At 41.5% G+C, this 20,096-nt stretch overlaps 1 protein-coding gene across 1 annotated transcript in view; it reads right to left on the reverse strand.

Moving 5' to 3' along the window:
- The window catches only part of DCC (DCC netrin 1 receptor), a 1,677,934-nt gene extending 1,659,507 nt beyond the window's left edge, over positions 1-18,427 (reverse strand). The window contains exons 1-2 of the mRNA XM_029571056.1: positions 18,379-18,427; positions 17,288-17,608 (exon numbers count right to left, since the gene is read on the reverse strand). Of these exons, the coding sequence (XP_029426916.1) occupies positions 17,288-17,608; positions 18,379-18,427 (370 nt within the window). The remainder of the gene's footprint in view (positions 1-17,287; positions 17,609-18,378) is intronic.
- Positions 18,428-20,096: the final 1,669 nt, after the last annotated feature.

The raw sequence follows: 20,096 nt of genomic DNA on the forward strand, positions 1-20,096 counted from the left end.
TTATTACCATTGCTCCTCCCTCCTTAATTCCCTGTTTCATTTGTCTGGTTACAAGTAAAGTTAATGTTGATTGAGGCAGTGATCAGTCCCATTGAACATTAACATGCAAAATCATTTGAGGGGCTTGGAAGAGGAGGGCACATTGGACTGTGAGGCCCAACATTTGTCTCACTCAAATAAAGGACTGGGGAATCAACTGAAGGGCCCACACAATTGTGTTTCTTTTTGACATGCTTGCAACTTAGAAACATAAAAACGTGACAGCAGAAAACCCCCCAACATATAGCCTATCTAGACTGCCCATTTACATCAACTCTTCAGCTTTACAATCCCTTCCACTCCCCACATTGAAACCTAACTGGCTATGTTTGAATATAGTTAGTTAAGGACAAGTTATCCAGGTACAATTACTCAGATAACTTTGAAACCTAACCAGTGATATTCAAACGGACTGGGGACTAGATCAAGCTATGGTAGTGCTTTAATTCATGTTAAACAGCTTATATCGTGGCATTAGGAATGGCCTTGCCCAGTTTGCCACCCCTATTACAACGAGCGGTTTTGCATGTGATTTGCATTCATGAATAATGCAAATACATACAATGCAGCTTATTACTAGGCAATTTGATGCTAATATTTTTCATGGGTGACCAAGAAAGTAGTCAGACATGATAAAATAACACCTCCTGCGATTTCAATACATGTAATGTTGGAACCCTGGCACCCTAAAATGGGTCCCAAGGCTCCCACAATACATTTAAAGTGCCGGACGAAACCAAAAATTAGCCGCAGATAAAAGAAGGTTGAGCGGGGGTCAAGGCAGAACTCTGGTTCAACCCGGGCCCATCCCTTAAATCGGCCTCGATTCCTCAAAGTTTAAGAAAAGTAAGCATTACATGTGGTGACAGCTCCACCACCACCCCCCACCGCTCCAAAGTTTAAAATTAAAGTCATTTATCCTCCACCCAAATAGTTAAAATAACTTCATTGGGGTATAGTGCTCTCCTAGTTTCTCCCTTCCCCCCAAATGTATAATTAAAAATCTGTAGAGTTCAGTGGGCAATCCCCTCCCAAGCATAAAACAAAAGGTTATTGTTGTTCAAGGAGATCCCCACCCCACCTCCTGCACCCCAGGGAACCCCAACCCCAACCCTATCCCACACATGTATGTCCTTCGATGATACTAGGGCGCCCCCTAGCACCTGGCCCAGTTGATGCAATTTTTCAAAAATGGTGCTGACCTGACTTTGCCCCTGTCATGTGACTTGGGGAGGGTGCAGGATGTCTGGGGGAATTATTTTTTTGTTACACCTTTATTTAATTATTCATTTAAAATTACTTGAATCCCACACCCTACAAAGTTTAGGGAGGGTAACATAAAAACATTCATAGAATTAATAAAACAATCATTAATGGTGGGGGTGGAAGGGAAATAGAACCAAGAGCTAAGAGAAACAGATAAGTATGAGAGAAAAAAGTGTGTGAAGCTTGCTGGGCAGACTGGATGGGCCATTTGGTCTTCTTCTGCGGTCATTTCTATGTTTCTATGTTTCTATGTAATCAAAGCAAAATAAAACAATGACAATTTAGAAAATGACTAATATTGTCTGGATGCAATTTATACAAAACCTACTCATCTTTGACGGAGGAGATGATGCAGACTTATGTGATGGGACTGGCTATTATTAGATCACTGTCAGCAATATTAAATAAATGTGTTTTTAAGGCTCCAAAGAATGTTTTTGGATAACTAATGTTGCATAATTGAATAAGTGGTGAATTCCAAAATGTTGGGTCAGCTATAGAAAAAAGCTAGCTCTTTGGTGAAGTTGACCCGGGCTAGCCAGAGGAATGGAATAACTAATTGTTGACTGCTTGAACACCTTTGGGGGAGGGGAAGAGGATGCCTAGGGGGAGGTTATTTAACTTGGGGTGGGGAGTAAAGGGTAATCCTGAACCTACCCCAATGACTTGTATTTATTAATTCATTTCTTAATTTCTTTTTTTTTTATATATATCGCACTTTCAAACGGGCTTGATCAGGGCATTTTAAAATATCACATTCACAATGTTACATAAAATTTAATTTAACATAATACATAAATTATTCATTAAAATAAAAAAAAAATAAAAGCAAACCTACAGTATAACAAAATGATGATAAAAAGTAAAGTATTAACCTACACTATCAAAAGCTTGTTTAAAAAGGTAAGTTTTTAGATTCTTTTAAAACTCTGTAATAACTGGTGTTAGGAAGAGGGAAAACTTCCAAAGGATCGGTTCCATCAGTTGAGAAGGCACGCTTTCTGGTAAGGTCAAGTCTAGCAATTTTTGTGGTAGGAATATCTTTAGGAGGTGGGGGGCATCACTGCATGTTTAAAGTTTTTTTGTTTTGTTTTTTTTTAACTTTGAGGAGTTGAAGCTGCCTCCAGTGGCGACCTGGGGTTGAGCCAGGAGTCAGCCCTGACCCTCGCTCAACTTTTCTTTTTGCCTGCAACATTTTAAATGGCTGGCCCTTTAAGACATTGGTAGTCCCTTAAGGTTGGGGGCCACCATCTCACCTACAGGGCCACTAGCCATGTTCTTTTGTCCCACAGGTTTTGGTCGTGAGAAAAAAGAATGCACCAGAGAGCCGCAATGTTTTTTTTGCAGAAGAGGCCCTGACCCCTCAACCATGAAAGTGTGACCCCTCTGGTGAAAAAACATTGCAACTTAATGAGCCCAGACCATAGTATGTTAAGTTTCAAAGTTATCCAGGCAAGTATACCTGGATGATTTTATTCAAGGACATTCAGAGGGACATTTATCCCACTGAATATTCGTGATAACTTACTGGTAAACTTTTAGTTGAATAAAGTTATCCATTCTCTGGTTTTCAAACATTGTCTTCATTATATACAGACCTCTACCACTGCTGAACATAATAGGTCTAATTATTTAAAAATTGCATGGTATACAATAATTTCTGCACGGACAGCACTGAGTATCTCCTGAGCCTGCCTGACTCTTGAGTTTTAGCAAAATGAGCACAAAAAAAAAAAAGTCACAGGATGAAAATCTTCAGATATTGGCCATTTAAGCAATTCAAGAATTTTTCAAAATCAAGGTCACAGATCCAAAGAGGACAATTTGTTCCCTTGGACCAAATATAATTCATCGGCAGGATGCTAATTTACCTAATCAAGACACCAATCATCTACACGGGGGCTGTAATTATTTTTCCTTATTCTCACTGAGAGCTCTTTCAGCTATACAGGTTCCACAAAGCAGTAATTTTAACTCTCCATTGGAAAACTCAATCAAACCATCTGACAAGTTGAATAGTCATCTTGCAAATAAAGTTTTGAATAGGCCTTTTTGTAGAGGTCATATTTCTAATGCATGCTCATTTATTCTGTGACCTAAAAATACACTCATTTTTTTGTTATGATTATCAGAAGGTAGCATGGGATGATAGGATCCATCATCATCAAGTGCTGTATTCAGTTTGAAGATTAGCAACTACGGTGTGCCAGTTCTTTTTATGCTCAATTTTTCTCTTTACTTCACTCATTAGTATTCATTTAAGTAATTAACAGTGTGGTATCAACATATGACTGATTTATAGGTATATTTATGCAAAGGTATATTTCTTTCCTTTAGAAATTATACCAGATGTTATTTTTTTTTCTTGGTGAACAACTGTAGTTAATAGCTTGAAGGTTACATTAAACATCCTTCACCCTTCCGTGGCAGAAGATCACAATGTTACATAAGCATTTGTCTATAAGCAATGACAAAATGAACTACCACTTTGAAGATTTGAGGCCATACTCATGAAAGAAGTCTAATGGCTTGGAAACTGGACCCTGATTCAGATTACTTCCTGGAACATGAGTCTCCTGCCACTCCTATTTGTATTACGTTGGCAACTCATTTGATCTCCCCCTGCACCTCCAGGACCTAGTGGACAGCATTTCTTTAATTTTGACTTCCTGGCCAAATTTACTTTAAAATAAGTGTTTGATTTTAGAAACACCAGGCAATGATATAAGAACTCAATAAACAATGGATATAGCATCTTAAATTGTAACTTAGTGTTTCATGGAGTAATTTAATAACATCCTACATGAATTTGCAGGCTCTTATAAACCTAAGTTACAACCATTTTCAAAGCAAACTCCATATTTAAGTTTGTTTTCTTTTGAAAATCAGCCCATGAAAACTATCCGAACAAAGATACACTTGCTATTTTGAGCAAGTGAGGTTTGCGGAGAAATTTACATACATACAGGTGAATTTTAAAAGTCCGATGTATGCCAGTTATGAAATAGCTGCTTCCCTGGGCATGGGCTGACACATGTGTGCCTGCACGCTGGTTTGAAAGTTACCATCCTAATTTTCAAAACTGAAACGTATGCACATCAGTGCAAACCTAGCCCAGACCCAGCCCCTGCAGTGCTGCCCCCCCCTCCCCGCCCACACCTGTGCTCTTAAATTACACGAGTATGTTCTTAAATTCCATGCCTATATTGGCAGGGAAATTTTCAAAAAGGTCATTTCTGCAAGTAAAGCTCGGTTTAACCCCAAAAGCCCCTTTCAAATTTGCTCTCTAGAAGGCCTGTTTTCAAACTCTCCACTGTGCTTGCAAGCCCATGGGCCCTTTGGGGGGCCTGAAAATATCAGTTTGTGGGCCAGTGCTGTGTGATGTACTTGCCCCCCTTAATGCCTAACTTTCAAACCTATCCAGGGTACAGCATTTGTGCGAATAAGTAGATGTGTGGAGGTTAATGCTAGTATTTGTTAAGTTGTGCAGCAGAAAGTATGAACGTATCTTTTAATATGGAAGAATATTCGCAATGCAAGAAAATGTATACTTTCGCTGCCCGTTTTATAAATACACATGCATGTATTTTACACAGAAAATAATCATAGAAACATAGAAATGACGGCAGAAGACGACCAAATGGCCCATCCAGTCTGCCTAGCAAGCTTTCACACATTTTTTCCTCATACTTATCTGTTACTCTTGGCCCCCATCAGCAACCCCCTGGTTCCAGTTTCCCTCCACCCCCGCCATCAATGTAGAGAGCAGCGCTGGCGGGGCACTGTGTGAATAAAGACCCAGAATTAAACGCGGAGGCAGGCATAATCTTAAAGCTTGCTCGACGATACCTGCACCAGTTCACCCATTGCTACTCCATTTCACCCAGATCCTCCAGAGCTTCATCCTGAACCTCTACCAGTTCACCCAGACCTCCTCCCAAAAAACTGAGGACCACAGACAAGGTCACGGTCACTTGCGTCAGCCAATTGGGCATAAAACCGTATGAACAAATTTGGTAATGTATACATGCATCTCTTTCAAAACAGCAGCTTCCTTGTGTACTTCTGAGCCCTGCCTCGGAATGGCCCCTAGACCAAGCCCTCTTTTCCCCAGCAAAATGTTCACGAGAAACTGAACATAAGGGCTTACTCTTGGCATTTATAAAATGGCATGTGCAAGCGCACTTGCTATTTATGTGCAAATATGCTCATTTTTCTGCACGACGCGCCTTAGAAAATTCACTCCATACTTTGCAGGTGCAGGGATTTCAAAAGGAAATTCCCAGGCGCATCTCCCATTCTTGGCATTTCCTCACCGGGAAAAATCCTAGTGATCTTGTAGAGGGTACACATACACCCTGCATGGGGGGGGGAGGAGAATTTCAGCGTTCCTTTTCCATGAGTAAACCTCCATGCCTGAGGAAATCCCCGGGCTGCTTGCCTTCGAAAATTTTCCAGTCTGCACATCAGGGCTCCAAAAGTGCTTGTAGACTTTGCACTTAACTTTGGAGCATGTGGAAGATGTACATATATTTGAAAGAAGCAGGGTGTGATCTCCCTCCCCCCCATCTGAGGTAAACATGCATACTTTCATCCACACCGAGGCAGGGGGATAACTTTCAAAAGCCACTTTTTTGCAGGTAAAAGTGGGGTTGCCTGCATAAAAACCTTTAACGGTTATGCCCTAAGGAAAAATATATATCAACACAACCATAAAAGAATGTTTCTTTAAGCTCCATGTTCTTAAAAAACTTAAACCTCTCCTCCATTTCCATGACTTCCGTACTGTCCTCCAAGTGACTATTTTCTCCAAAATGGACTAATGTAATTCCTTACTTCTAGGCCTCCCGAACTCGACCATCAAACTGCTCCAAATGCTACAGAATGCAGCGGCTAGAATTCTCACTAACGCCCGTAAAAATGACCACATTACCCCTTGTCCTCAAAGAACTCCACTGGCTCCCCATCTCCTCCCGTATACTCTACAAAACCCTGACCATTATCCACAAAACCCTGCACACACACCCATAATATACATTGGCTTGATGACTCCGCTTCCTCTCCTCCAACCGTCCCACGAGATCAGCATACAAAGGTAGCCTATACACACCTTCCTCTAGGACTACCCACCTCACCTCCACGAAAGAGCAAGCCCTATCTGTTGCAGGCCCCGCCCTCTGGAATTCCATGCCCCCTGACTTCCGCTTAGAGCCATGTACTCAGAAATTGAAGAAAAAGCTTAAGACATGGCTTTTCAAACAGGCACACCCTGAATAGGTCCCCTCTTTCCTCCCTCCCCCCCTCTCTCCTCCACTTCTTCCGTTATATTGCTCTTCCCCCCACCTCCCCTCTCCCCCTCCTCCCCCCCCCTTGCTTCCCCCTCCCCTGCCTCTTATATCTTGTTTTTTTCCTTTTATCCTTCTGCACTTTAATCTCCGAGTACTGCTCAGTTATTTCATCCCTTGTTATCCTCTATATTCTATCTCGAGTACATTTTTATTCACTTTTACGCCATATATTTTCCTCTTTACCTTGTATATTGTACTATACTCCTCGCATTTTAGAGTTTATCTTTTGTTATCTTCTTCTTTTCTCTTGTGTATACTAGGTACCCTCCCAATTCCTTTAATTTACCTTTTGTTACTTATATAAGGTTCACGTGTACATTTTCCCCTTTATTTTGGTCTTCCTGTTGCTCCCCTGTTTCATGTATTTCAGTAAGTTCTCTGTAAACCGATACGATGTACCCACAAATACCGGTATAGAAAAGCTTTTAAATAAATAAATAAATATTCTGAAAAGAAAAAAACTTGAAGGATATTAGGGGAAAAATATAATCCCATTCAAGAAGATTTCAATCTCCCCACAAGCTACTGTACTTAAATCTTTAAAAAAGAATCTGTATTCACCTTTGAAATCAATCATTAAATAAGGTGAAAAACTCTTGGTATTTAACATATGCAGCATTTTATATCCAGAGCAAAGTTTACAGCTTTTGACATATTTCCATAGAGAATAGTTTATTTACTATAACACTTTAAAAATCTGCTAAACTGCTGGTTGGTAGGTTATGGTACAAGAACTGTGTATAACAGTGCCAGGGGTTTATGGGTTCATATCCCAGTCAGACATGGTATTGATAGGTGCTGTGTTGCCAGCAAGAGCAGCCAGTGTTTAAAAAAAACTGTGGACTGCATGATTGTACCCAAACAATACCACCCAAGATTAATTTGTTACACAGTGAGTGAATCTTTTCTCAGCTCCTTTCACAGAATATTTAAAAATTGGTTCACATTAATATCTATCAAGAATGATATTTTTTTTTCCCATTTTGCCATAGAAACAGAAAGCGCATGAAAGTAGGTACACTTAGTTGAAAACATGAAAGTATGTCACCCACACATCAGGAGGCTCGGTGCATTGTGCCATCATGATTCGTTTTTGATGAATGCATGAAAAGGCTGTCTAGAAGCAGACTGCTTATTCACGATGCCTCTGAGTCTTGGAAAAATGATCAAAGAGGGTCAGATTTCAGCCAATATGATAGTAAATAGAAGTTGGCTGTGTCTCTCCCTTAGGTCTTTCAGTTACTCCTATGCCACAAACCTCATATGGTGCTTGAAAGTCTGATAGCACAGATCTCACTCAACTTTCCTCAAATTAATTTGAAGTATATTCCATCTGAGTTTCAAGCACACATTTATATTTGAAACTGAAATGGGATTTCTTTCAAGTATATCTGAGTGAATATGAAATGAGACTGGTCTCGTATTTGCAAGTAATCTTTGATACCACAAACTGCTCTACCTTAGGCATCTCTTCACTTCCTTCTTTGGCTTTCTGTTGCTTGCTTATTCTCATTCCTGGTTTCCCCTCCCTATTACACAAACTACTCCACTGAGGCTAGGACCCCCAAATAATTTCGCATTCATCACACGTGATGAATGCAATATTATTTGCGGCCCTCGCCATTCCAATTCAAGAGAGAGAAATTTCCTGCAGGAAGAGAGATTCAGCATCTTCAAGGGACCTTCCAATGAGAACAATCATTGTCCAAGATTTGCACTTTAAGGAAGAAGTAAGTAGAAAAGTGAAAATGTTCTGCAAGTCACTTTATTTTGAAACTGCACAGCTTTACCAAAAAGTTTCATGTCTTTCAATTTCAGAAAGGGAAAATAATTCACTAAAAACTGAGCAAGCAAATATGTCTTTGAAATGCTTTGTTTGATCTTTGTCCAAAAGTGTGAAATCTGAGAATCAAGCACAAGTTCCACAGTGATTTTTTTATATAAGCTTCTACTCGCACAATATTTTCTGTGAAATTTCCTTTCAATAATGTACAGGAGATTAAATTTGTTGGCAAAGGGTGCACTATTTCTGTATTGTATAAGTGGCCAGACATGCAGGCATTATGCACTTCATTTTGGTTGCATGGAAGTAGTAAAATAAAAACAATATAAAAAAAATGTAAGGAATCACAGAAAAGCCTCAGGTGTGGTGAAGGGAAGGTAACGTGCAATCAAGCAGGGTTTATAATATTGCAACTGGAAAAGCAAATGAGATTTGGTAGCCTCTTTATCTTCAATCATATTCTTTGTTTCTGCTTTTGCTCAAAACTTAAATGTGGCCAACTGTGAATAAAAATGAGGCATGTTCTGATTTCTGCAGTATTATATGATGAGTCATTTTACTGATTAAAATGCGTGATTACATACACCCAATCTCAGTTCGGCAAAATGAGAATATATCCACACTAGTACAAGCTTTCCTTATGTATGCCCTTATTATTATTAGCTAAAAACCTGCTGATATTGGCTTCCACAAATAAGGACATATTTTTCAACTTGGTAATTCTGTTTCACTGTGCAGTTTACTGGATATATTAAAAATTAATTCTAACCACCGAGTTGAGAAAATATTATGGGAATATCAGAGAATAACTGATACATAAATCAAAAGACTTGTTTTTGCAAAATTATTTATTATTGTTAGAGCCAGGATAGTGAGCAAAGATTAGGAGGTGCATAGGGCACAAACAGATCAGACACCCTTCATTTGCTTATTGTTCCTCATTGGGAACATTTTTGCACATAAATGAACATATTCCTATCTGCATAGCAGATTGTAATATTTTAATTGCAGGTAGAAGAGGACAGCTTGCCCACCAAGTCTGCTAAAGTGTGTTGTCTATTGTGTCACCGTGGACTCAGCTTGGCCTTCGTTCACCTTCCTTTGCCCTTAGCCCAACTTCTTGCAGCTGTCTCAAGTATACTTGAATTCTGTCATCATTTCTGATTGCCGTTACCTCTACTGGCAGGCTACTCCATGCACCTCTGCCTCCCACCTTCTCAGTGAAGTAGTTTTTCTAATTTCCTCTAAGTCACCATCCTTCCAGCTATTATGAAATGAGCTTTTCAACTCTGAACTTTTTTCTATTGAAAATATCTCTCTCTTACTTTATTGCAACTTACTAGAAATTTGAATGTTTCTCTATTATAGCCTCCATATCTTGGGAGGATATTTTGAGTTCTTTGGGTTGCTTTGTGTAGGTGCTGTGTTTCAGGATCTGCACTTTTTTGGTAGCCCTTTCTGAACTTCTTTCATTCTTTCAATGCCCTTACACCTTGCAATCTCAGCAGTGTCCTATGTAAAGGCAATATTACTTCTTTCTTCCTACCTTGTGATATGATCTTTTAATATTTTAGCTTGTATATTTTCAGTGGCAGCCAAGATTTCATTATGAGCAATTACTAATATTACTTTTTGCTCAAGCCTAGATAAGCTGACCACTAATGGGGCTATAGTTTAATTTTCAGTTCTTGGAGTTTCCCTCATTTTTAGCCCCCACCTCCTTTATATAACCTAGACACTACAGTTCCAACTCTTGACGAGGTGTGTTGAGTATGACCAGTAGGTGCCGCTACTGAGCAATGGCTGGCTTCAGCATCCTCAGTCCTGGATGGTAATTAAATACAGCTTTCCCACATGTCATTGCAGGGTTTTGCATCAGGCCACCCATTTCATTATTACAATACTGTTATTACTGTTATTTGTACATGTCTAAACATAGGGGTAGATTTTCAAAGGGTTACGCACGTAGGTTACGCGCGTAACCCCCGAAAACCTACCCCAAAACCCCCTGCGCGCGCCGTGTGTATCTATTAAAATCCCGCGTACTCTTGTTTGCGCCTAGTGCACAAACAAAAGTACGAGTGTGCGTAATTTTGTAAAATCTACCCCATACTGTTCATGGTTTTAGAAAGAATACATTTATTTATTTAAATGTTTATAGCCCGTCTATCTCCAATTCTAGGCAACTTACAATATTAAAGATATTCATAAAAAAGATAAAACAAAAAAACATAAATGAAACAGCATGTTACAAAAATGAAATGAACAAAAAAACTATAAAAATCACTGGGGCAGATTTTCAAAGGGGTACACCCATAGATAGGCGCGTAACCCCCAAAAAGTTGCCCCTTCCACCCCCCTGCGTGCATCGAGCCTATGTTGCATAGGCTCGGCAATGTGCACAAGCCCCGGGACGCGCATGCCGGGGGCATGTCACAGCGGCATGTCATCGGGGACATTCCAGGGGCGGGGCCGCGGGCATGGTTCCGGCCCGGGGATGTTTCAGGGGCGTGGCCGAGGCCTCTGAAAATGCTCCCTGGCAGGGGAATAACGCGCCGGCAGGTGGCCGGCGCACTTAACTTTTATAATAAAGGTAGGTGGGGTTTAGATAGGGCTGGGGGGTGGGTTAGGCAGGGGAAGGGAGGGGAAGGTGGGGGCGCCGGAAAGAAAGTTCCCTCCGAGGCCGCTCCAATTTTGGAGCGGCCTCGGAGGGAATGGAGGCAGGCTGCACGGCTCGGCGCGTGCAGGCTGCTGATTTTGCGCAGCCTTGCATGTGCCGACCCCGGATTTTAAAAGATACATGCGGTACACGCGTATCTATTAAAATCCAGCGTACTCTTGTTTGCGGCGGGTGGGCGAAAAAGTACGCGCACGCGCACTTTTTTAAAATTTGCCCCACTATGTGCAATCTATCAGTGGACCACTAAAATATTAAGACACAACAATCAGTTTAACTCCTCAAAAGCATATACAAAAAAATAGACTTTTAGCAGTATTTGAAACCTACACATTCCATATTCTGATTTTAAAGCTTAAGGCAAAGTGTTCCACAAGCAAGGCCCAGCAACACAGAATAACCTGTCCCTTGACTCTACCTTGACTTTAACGAGTAGATTTTAAGAAAGATATGCGTGGGGAAAATGGGGGTTACGTGAGTGGCTGGGCCTTGCGAGTGTCGCATGAATCTTCAAAGGGGCCCAGCTACGGGCATAACCCCTGTTACATGCCAAAGTTCTGGGCCGAAGAAAAGGGATGGTCCAGGGGGCACGGCTTGAGGCACCGATACAGCGGCCATTTGCCACTGTGCCAGGGAAGCGCGCGCCGGCACACTGCAGGCATGCACAACTTGCTACTGCTCCTGTTGAGGGGCAAAAGGTAAAAAAAAATAAAAGCGGTAGATAGGATAGGGATAGGGGGCAGGGAGGACAGGGGAAGGGAGGTTAGGGTAGGGGGTAGGGAACTAAGGAAGGCCAGGATGCGTCGCTGCGTGAAGTTTGCATTAATTTTCCTCTGTTTGAGCACACAGATTACAAACTCCGGCACGCATGTGCGTGCTTCTCAACGATTTTATAACATGCGCGCGCATGTTATAAAATTGCCGCTTCCATCTATTAAAATCTACCCAAAAGGTAGGAGAAAGGGTTTAGGAACTGGGGAGGAGAAGGGAAGGGGAAGGGAGGTTATGGTAGGGGAAAGGGAAATTGTGAAGCCCGGGATGCAATTCTGCACAAAAATTACTTAAGTCCACCCTCCCTTGTGCGCGTCGCATGCACATGCGTGCCGGATTCTAAAATCCAGCATGCATGTGCGCGCAGCCCGCCAATTTTATAACATGCGCACGCCCTCAATCTGGAATTAGGTAAACTAACAAGGCATTACAGCAATCTGATGATGACACCAACAGTGCATGTATCACAATCTTAAGGTCACCATCTGATAAAAATGGTTTTAATTGATGGAGCAGGCATAACATAAAAAGAATTCTTAATCATATCTTTGACCTGGTAATGAAAAGATAGTGTGGACTCAAATATAGCCCCACCCAGGTCCCATATCTGATTAGGTATTATAATCATTGTGCTATTAAATATAAAGAAAGAAGATATATCAGGGGAAGAAAGTCTCACAAATAATGCATCTGGATCTTATTAATATTCATGGCCAGTCATTGATTGATCATCCAGTTGCATATAGCATTAAGATATACAGTGATCTTAGCAAAAGTCAAAGAGATATAAGGCACAATGGGATTATAAAACTGGATATCATCAGTGAAAATCCTGTACCTAACCACCAAATTAGCAATTGAGAAATCAAAATAAATAGATATTAGAGTAGCTGACATCTTTGAACCTTGAGCCACCTCCTACGTAACGGAAAATCTGATGAATGAGCTCTGTCAGATGCACGGTAAGAAAGGACATAAACCAATCAAGTACTCGTACTGACAGCCCTAAGCATTTCAGTCATCTAATTATAATAATGTGGTTCAAGATGTCAAACACTGACATGATATCAAGCAGGACTAATAGAAAGATGTGTCACTATCAAGATCCTACCAAAACAGATCCAAATCTGATAGTGATGATGGCACGGTTTCAGTGTCTTGTGCCATACAAATCCATACTGATACTCGTTAAGAAGATTCTGCTCTTGCTCATTCACCTTTAGAACCACGTTCCCTTAATACTTTCATCACAACATTAGAACAATCATTCAAAGGACAAAAAGTATCATTATGGCCTGGATTTATCAAAATGCACTAAATATCGCATGTGATAGGAAAAGGGGTGTATTTATGGTAATAAGCAGTTTATCACATTTTGCACTAATACCTATGTGAAGCACTATCTTAGTGCAAATTGCAATAACATTTTTGTGGTAAGTGCCAGAATTGACATATTTCCTATTTACAACCACTGAGGGGGGGAGAGAGAGAGAGAGCCATAATGCACTCATGCTAGACAGGTATTTAAATCTCTATGGGAGGCCCAGTCACTCAAGGTGTGGTTTAAGTATTAGTGTAGGTGTTAGGGGCCACTTTGACATTCAAAGTGAGACGTACAAACAGAACAGTGCTCTCTTGTGAAGATTTGATGACCTTCGGAGTGAGGAAACTCACCCAAAGTTGAGATTTGTGCAGTGTTCTCTCAACCTAGTTTGATGTTACCCAGCTTTGGGTGAGTTTTCTCACTCCGAGGGTCATCAAATCTTCACAAGAGAGCACTGTTCTGTTCATACGTTTCACTTTGAATGTCAAAGTGGCCCCTAACCCCTACACTAATACCTAAACCTCACCTCCAGTGCCTTGGTGGGCCTCCCATAGAGATATAAATACCTATCTAGCATGAGGGCATTATAGCATATCTCTCTCTCTCTCTCTCCCTCCCTCCCCTTTTTGCAAAACTGTGAGCCCAGCCCACTTGGCCAAAATTCCTGCCTCAATATCCTCTCATTTGCATCGCAACAAATGTTATGGTGCTTTTGCATGCAAAAACGCCATATAGCACTTTGATAAATGACCCACTATATTAGCTATAATCTGAATATTCTCCTTTGACAAAATCTGCAAAAAAATCCTATCTTCACATCTCATCAACTACACTATCAGCTAACTCATTGGAAAACAAAGCACCAAACTGAGAAACTTTATCATGAAAAAATTGAGCAACCTGTTCACAACTAAATTGCTCAATTTCCCAAAAGATCTCAGCTTGATTAGACATTAAGATGAAATATGAAAGAAATCTTGAGGGTTATTGATTGCTCCCTTTTTCAGATGATCTGCTAAAGCCCTATACTGGCTTAAAGTATTAAGATATAGGGTAGAACATCTGAGGATGGTTGTCACAGAGATGTAATACACAGAAAGCTATGAATGAGAAACAGTTATACAAAAAATAGCAAATGCAGTGGATCCTAAAAACCAATAATAAATTAAAAAGAAGAAACCTACCAATACTATGTCTAAATATTTTTGTAATTTTTGATTTTTGTAATTATTGTGTAATCTCTTTATAATTTTTAACAGCAATTATTCCTAAATGGTGTGAAACCCAGTCATTCCAAAAAGTAGTTCTGGTTGTGATGACAACCTAATATATGTAATCATCTTGGGAAAAAAACACTCCTTAATTATAAAAAAGGTTTTCTAAAAACAGCAAGCAAAAAAAACAAAAAAACAAAAGTAATTCTTTAAAGCTATTATGAATTGAAGAGCATCCCAAGGAAGAGGAGTGACTTAGCAAAGCTTGAGGAATGGTCTAAAATTTGGCAGGTAAGATTTAATGCTAAAAAATACAAAGTTATGCAGTTCAATGTTAATTTTCAAACCGGTGTGTGGGTGCATGTGCACGTGTTCATCGGCCTGCACCCAGGGACACATCTATTTTATAACTTGCACACATATATGTGCTCATGCTATAAAATAACCTGGTCATGCACATATGCCTCTTGGCATAATTTTTATGTTTCAATGTAAACCGATGTGATCTGTATTTTAATACAGGAACACCGGTATATAAAAATCTAAAATAAATAAATAAATAAATATGCACCAAATTTTAAGTGGGCAATCACAAATGCCACTTCTACTGTGATTTTAAAAGGGGTGCATGCTGACGCCATTCCCATTTTTACCAATTTGTCCAATTTAAAGATCTCCAAGGTCTCCATGCACAGGAGGCTCTAGAATGAGGGGTCATGTGATGAGGATGAAATGTGGTAGACTCAGGGGTAATCTTAGGAAACATTTCTTTACAGAGAAGGAAAGAGTAGTGGATGCCTGGAATGGTCTTCCAGTATAGGTGGTGGAGACAAAAAAGGTATCTGAATTCAAGAAAGCAAGAGATAAATACAAAGGATCTGTCTGAGGAAATAAGAATTGTAAAGCTAAATTAATTGGGCAGATTGGCAGACTAGATAGGCCATGCAGTCTTTTCTGCTGTCATGTTTCTGTTTCTTTGTTTTTAGATTTGGATTTACACCACTGATGTTCACAGCATCTAAACTGCTCCTTAACCATGCCCAATTCCTTTTAAAAGCAAAGTGTTGGGTGACTACTGTATAACTCTCTCTCTTGGGTTTACCTAATCTAGGGCAGACTGAAGCTAACTCTAAACAGATGAATCTGAACTAGTCTCAACGGCTTCCCAAGCTTGGGAAGTGTTGCGTCCGTCGGTCCTAGATGGCTTTGCCCCATTTTCCTCACCTTGTTCATAGCTCCTCCCGCTTACCTTGGGAAAATGGCTACCGCCACATCTGCAAGCCGCCCTCTCTGGCATCCCCGGGACGGCTTTGGTGCTACCTCCCACCATGCTCCTCCCAAGGTCCAACATTGGTGCGAACCTCAGGGGCGTTCCCCTCAAGTGACATCGCGCCATCTGGGTATTTAGCCTGCCCTTACTTGCTAACTAGTTAAATTAGCAACGATTGGTGTCGGCCAGTCAATGCTACTCTGCCTCTTCCTTGCTGCCACTGGAAGCTCTCTCTCTGTCCTTCGGGGTACTGACTAACCTGTGTACCCGCTCCTCGGGGGCCCTCTGTTTTATTTCAGGTGCCTTACAGGGATCAGGTACTCGTTCCTTAAGGGCCTGCTCTCCCTGCCTCGGTGCCAGTACCATCTACTTCAGCCTGGTGGAATCACATACCTACAGCTACCATCTAGTGAGTAATCTATCAGTCTGTCTCATCTACAGCATTGCCTTGCTGGGAAAGCTACACCGGAATTTCCCTATACCAACGGGATGAGATGGGTCCCCTCTGCCGAGGGTCCCGAGACTGCTACATCCAGACTACCTCACTGCTGCCACCACTGGTGGCATCCTACAAGCTATACAATAAAAGATCTAATTCTTTGTGCATCCTGAGTCTAGCCCAGTACTGTGGCTCCCCACGGGGCTCCTCCCCATGGGGATGGTCATCTGCCACAGTGCCCAAGAATCCACCCAAACACTGCTTAACCATAACAGGAAGCCAACCAGTGTGCAAATGATCCGGGTGCACGCTCCTCCAATTAATTATTTTTTAGGAACTAAAGTATTGTTTTAAGATCAAATTGCAATTTGAATAAAAACCTGAATAAGATAATGGTCAGACCAGAAATCTTCAGTGGATATCTAACCCACTGAAGTTTAAAGAATTCTTTCTTAAAAGCAAATTTCAGTGTAACCATGACAGAGGTGAAAAGTGTTATGAGATCTTCAATAGGCAGACTTTGGCTTCTGATCTCTTCTGAAAGATTCCACCTTCAGTGGCCTTTCTGCTTTTTGTATTAATCTGACTCAGTATTTGGTTCAGAAGGAAGAGAGGCCTCTGGCTCATATCTACATAATGATTTGACCCTTGATGTTTAACCACTGAAATCACAAGGTTGAAACCCTAGTACAGTTGCTCGTAGATGTTCACAACGGATAGGATTACAGTCTGACAAGAAGGCAGTTCATAAAGCAGAAGAAGCTGTTTGACTCTACACAATATTAAGTTAGACAAAAGTATAGATGCCACATCTGAAAGGGGGATATGTATTTGGGTTAGTGACAGAAAAGTCAGTATTTTTCAGATCCTGAATTTAACTAGAAATACCTTGTAATCAGCAATGCATTCTACAACTTTCATTTTCAAAATTGTTTACTTGTTTTAAGGCAAATATTTAAAAAAGAATTATGGCTTTAAAATGTTTAAATATTAACAGTTGCTGGCTATAAATAAATTATTAAACTGCCGTTTACAAAAAAAGAGTAGGAATCTCTGTTGTAAAAACAAAAAAATACGTTGCAGACTTTCTTAACAGGAGACATGGATTTTATATTACACTTTTCCTTTACTAATAGACATCGAGATTCTCCCTTACCTGCCACTGATACTTTAGCTGTTCGACTGATAAGTGCCCCAATGCCTTCTAAGGATGCCTCACATTGGTAAAGTCCTTCATTTGGTCGGTGATGTCTAGAGTGGACCACATTTTGTAGTAAGAGGGAACCATTAGATAGCTGTTGTTTTCTCTCATCCCCAGCCAGATTCAAATATGCCCCATCCTTCTTCCACTTGATGACAGGAGTGCCTTGATCTGACTCCGCTGTGCAGTTTAGTAGTACATTGCTCCCCCTCATGGTGACAGCATCAGAAGGTTCCATCAAGAACCTCAATGATATGAAACTCTTAGCCCGAGAGCCTGCAAAAAGAACAGAAAAGAAATAATTATTTAACTGTTAAAGTACAGAATGCATTTGCCAGTGCTGCTGCATCAAATCATGACTGGTAACCTGTAGTCTTAGAAGTCAATGTGATCACACCAACTAGTAGTCTGAAAGAACTAGGGTGATTTAAAATAATGGATTGTTTTATTTGCAAGAGTCTGAGGCAAATCATAGTGAATATTAAAATAAAAAGTCAAAAATAGCAATATGGAATGATAGAATAGAAGTAACAAAACTGGAATTTGTATCCTTGACTTTCTTTCCGATATGCCCTTCCATAAAAAATCAAATCCACTGCAGGTAGAAGGTAATGATAATATTAAAGTATAAAAAATAGCAAAGAATTGCAATGAAATTCCAGGCAAAATGTTCATCAATTACTTTTTTGGCATGACATAAATCGCTACAGTTGCAGCTTTTCTCTTTTTGTATCCAAATAAACGGGGCAGAAAGAAATCAATTGTTATCCAAATCTTTCAAATCTATTTGGTAAATGTGATATCATTTGGAAATCTTCAGAAAAAGTTTCTCTGCTTTCATCCTATTTCTGTTAATAAAGAAGTATAGTGCATGTCTTGTCTAAGTGAGTCCAAAAGCTATTTTCAGCCTGGGAACAGAAGTCGCATATTGGTGGAAAGTATTCTCTTTCCTTGGAAACTGAATTAAATATTAATATTATGGCAATTTTCAAATTATCAACCTAGAACAAAAGACCTCGCCTACTTTTTGCCCCATAGTTTTGCACCATTCTCAATGTGAAAGCTCCTATGTGCTTTCACCTTGAAACTCGCCATGGGTACCAAGCATGTCTTGTCACTTGCCCCTGCTTTCTCTCTCGGTAGAGCTGGGCTGAAAAAAGTGCACATGAAAATGTTGTCTATGTGTGTGTGTGCACTTTTCCCCTGCCCCCCCCCCCCCCCCCATCTTCAACCTCAACACAGCCTCAGGAAGGTCTTACTCTGTGGAACAGGGAACACACATTTAGCTGCATCAAGGGAGGGCAATTCTCAGCCAGCCAATTAGCACAGAAAAAAAACAAACCCAAAAAGGTGAATTTTAAAAGCCCTACGCACACCGAATTTGCAATTCATTTCTGCCTGCTTGTGCTTAAAAGCTTATATCGCTATCTCACTTCCAACTGACTGGGTAAGCTGCAACTTTTTAGTGGATACTTTATTCAGGTAATTGCATTCGAAAAGTGAAACCATTTACGATAAATTGATGATTGTAATTTGGCAGTCATGAATTATGCACCTATCCTTCAGTGGTGGCTGTTATGGCTATCAGACAGATATAGTGGAACCACAGTTTAGACCGCTTACCTAATGTAGAAGTATTTGGCACTCCGAGGTTCAAAGGCGTACACCGGAAGACAGTCCGAGTCGAGGCAGGCAGCAGACAGAATAATCCAAGGCACAGTCCGGGTCGAGGCAGGTAGCAGGCAGGATAATCCAAGGCGCAGTCCAGGTCAAGGCAGGCAGCGAGCAGGCAGGTACCAGAGCAGAACTCCAACGGGCAGGCAGCAGGCAGAATAATCCAAGGCACAGTCCGGGTCAAGGCAGGTAGCAGGCAGGATAATCCAAGGCACAGTCCGGTTCAAGGCAGGCAGCGAGCAGGCAGGAACCACAGCAGAACTCCAACGGGCAGGCAGCAGGCAGAATAATCCAAGGCACAGTCCGGGTCAAGGCAGGTAGCAGGCAGGATAATCCAAGGCACAGTCCGGTTCAAATCAGGAAAGCAACACAACAGAAACCAGCAATCTCTCAAGACAATTGTGGCCGAAGCAAGGAGCAGAGGAACTGCACTCCTTTAAATAGCCCTGTTTTCCCGCGCAAAGGGACCGTATCGGCGTCTGACGTAAGGGGGCGTGTCCAGGCTCAGAATCGCGCGAGACCTCCCTCTCCTACGTGCGATACGGAAACCCAGAAGGAGGAGGATCCCCTAACACTTATGGAGCCCGCGCAACCAATGACGCTGAAGCTGCCCGAGTGCGCCCCGGACCCCGGACGAGCCCTGCCTCGCGCCGTGCCGCTCCGGACCGCGTGAGAACGGTAACAGTACCCCCTCTGCAAGGCCCCCCCTGCCGCCCCAGAGGGCCCGGTTTGGAGGGATAACGGCGATGAAAGGCCCGGAGTAACCGAGGGGCCTGTATATTACCGGCAGGCTCCCACGTATTCTCTTCAGGCCCAAAAGTCTTCCAAGAAATGAGATATTGGAGCCGCCCTCTCACACGTCGGGAATCCAAGATAGCTTGAACCTCGTACCGATCATCCTCAGGCAGAACAGGGAGCGCGGGCTTCCGCAACCGGTGGGGCCAGGACAGGATGGCAGGTTTCAAGAGGGAGACATGGAATGCGTTATGAATCCGGAGAGAGGACGGGAGGCAAAGTTGATACGTGACCGGGTTAAGCCGCCGCTGGACGGGGAAGGGCCCAACGAAACGCGGAGCAAACTTAGCAGATG

The sequence above is a fragment of the Rhinatrema bivittatum genome, chromosome 1, assembly GCF_901001135.1.
Source record: "Rhinatrema bivittatum chromosome 1, aRhiBiv1.1, whole genome shotgun sequence".
Taxonomy (NCBI): Eukaryota; Metazoa; Chordata; class Amphibia; order Gymnophiona; family Rhinatrematidae; genus Rhinatrema; species Rhinatrema bivittatum.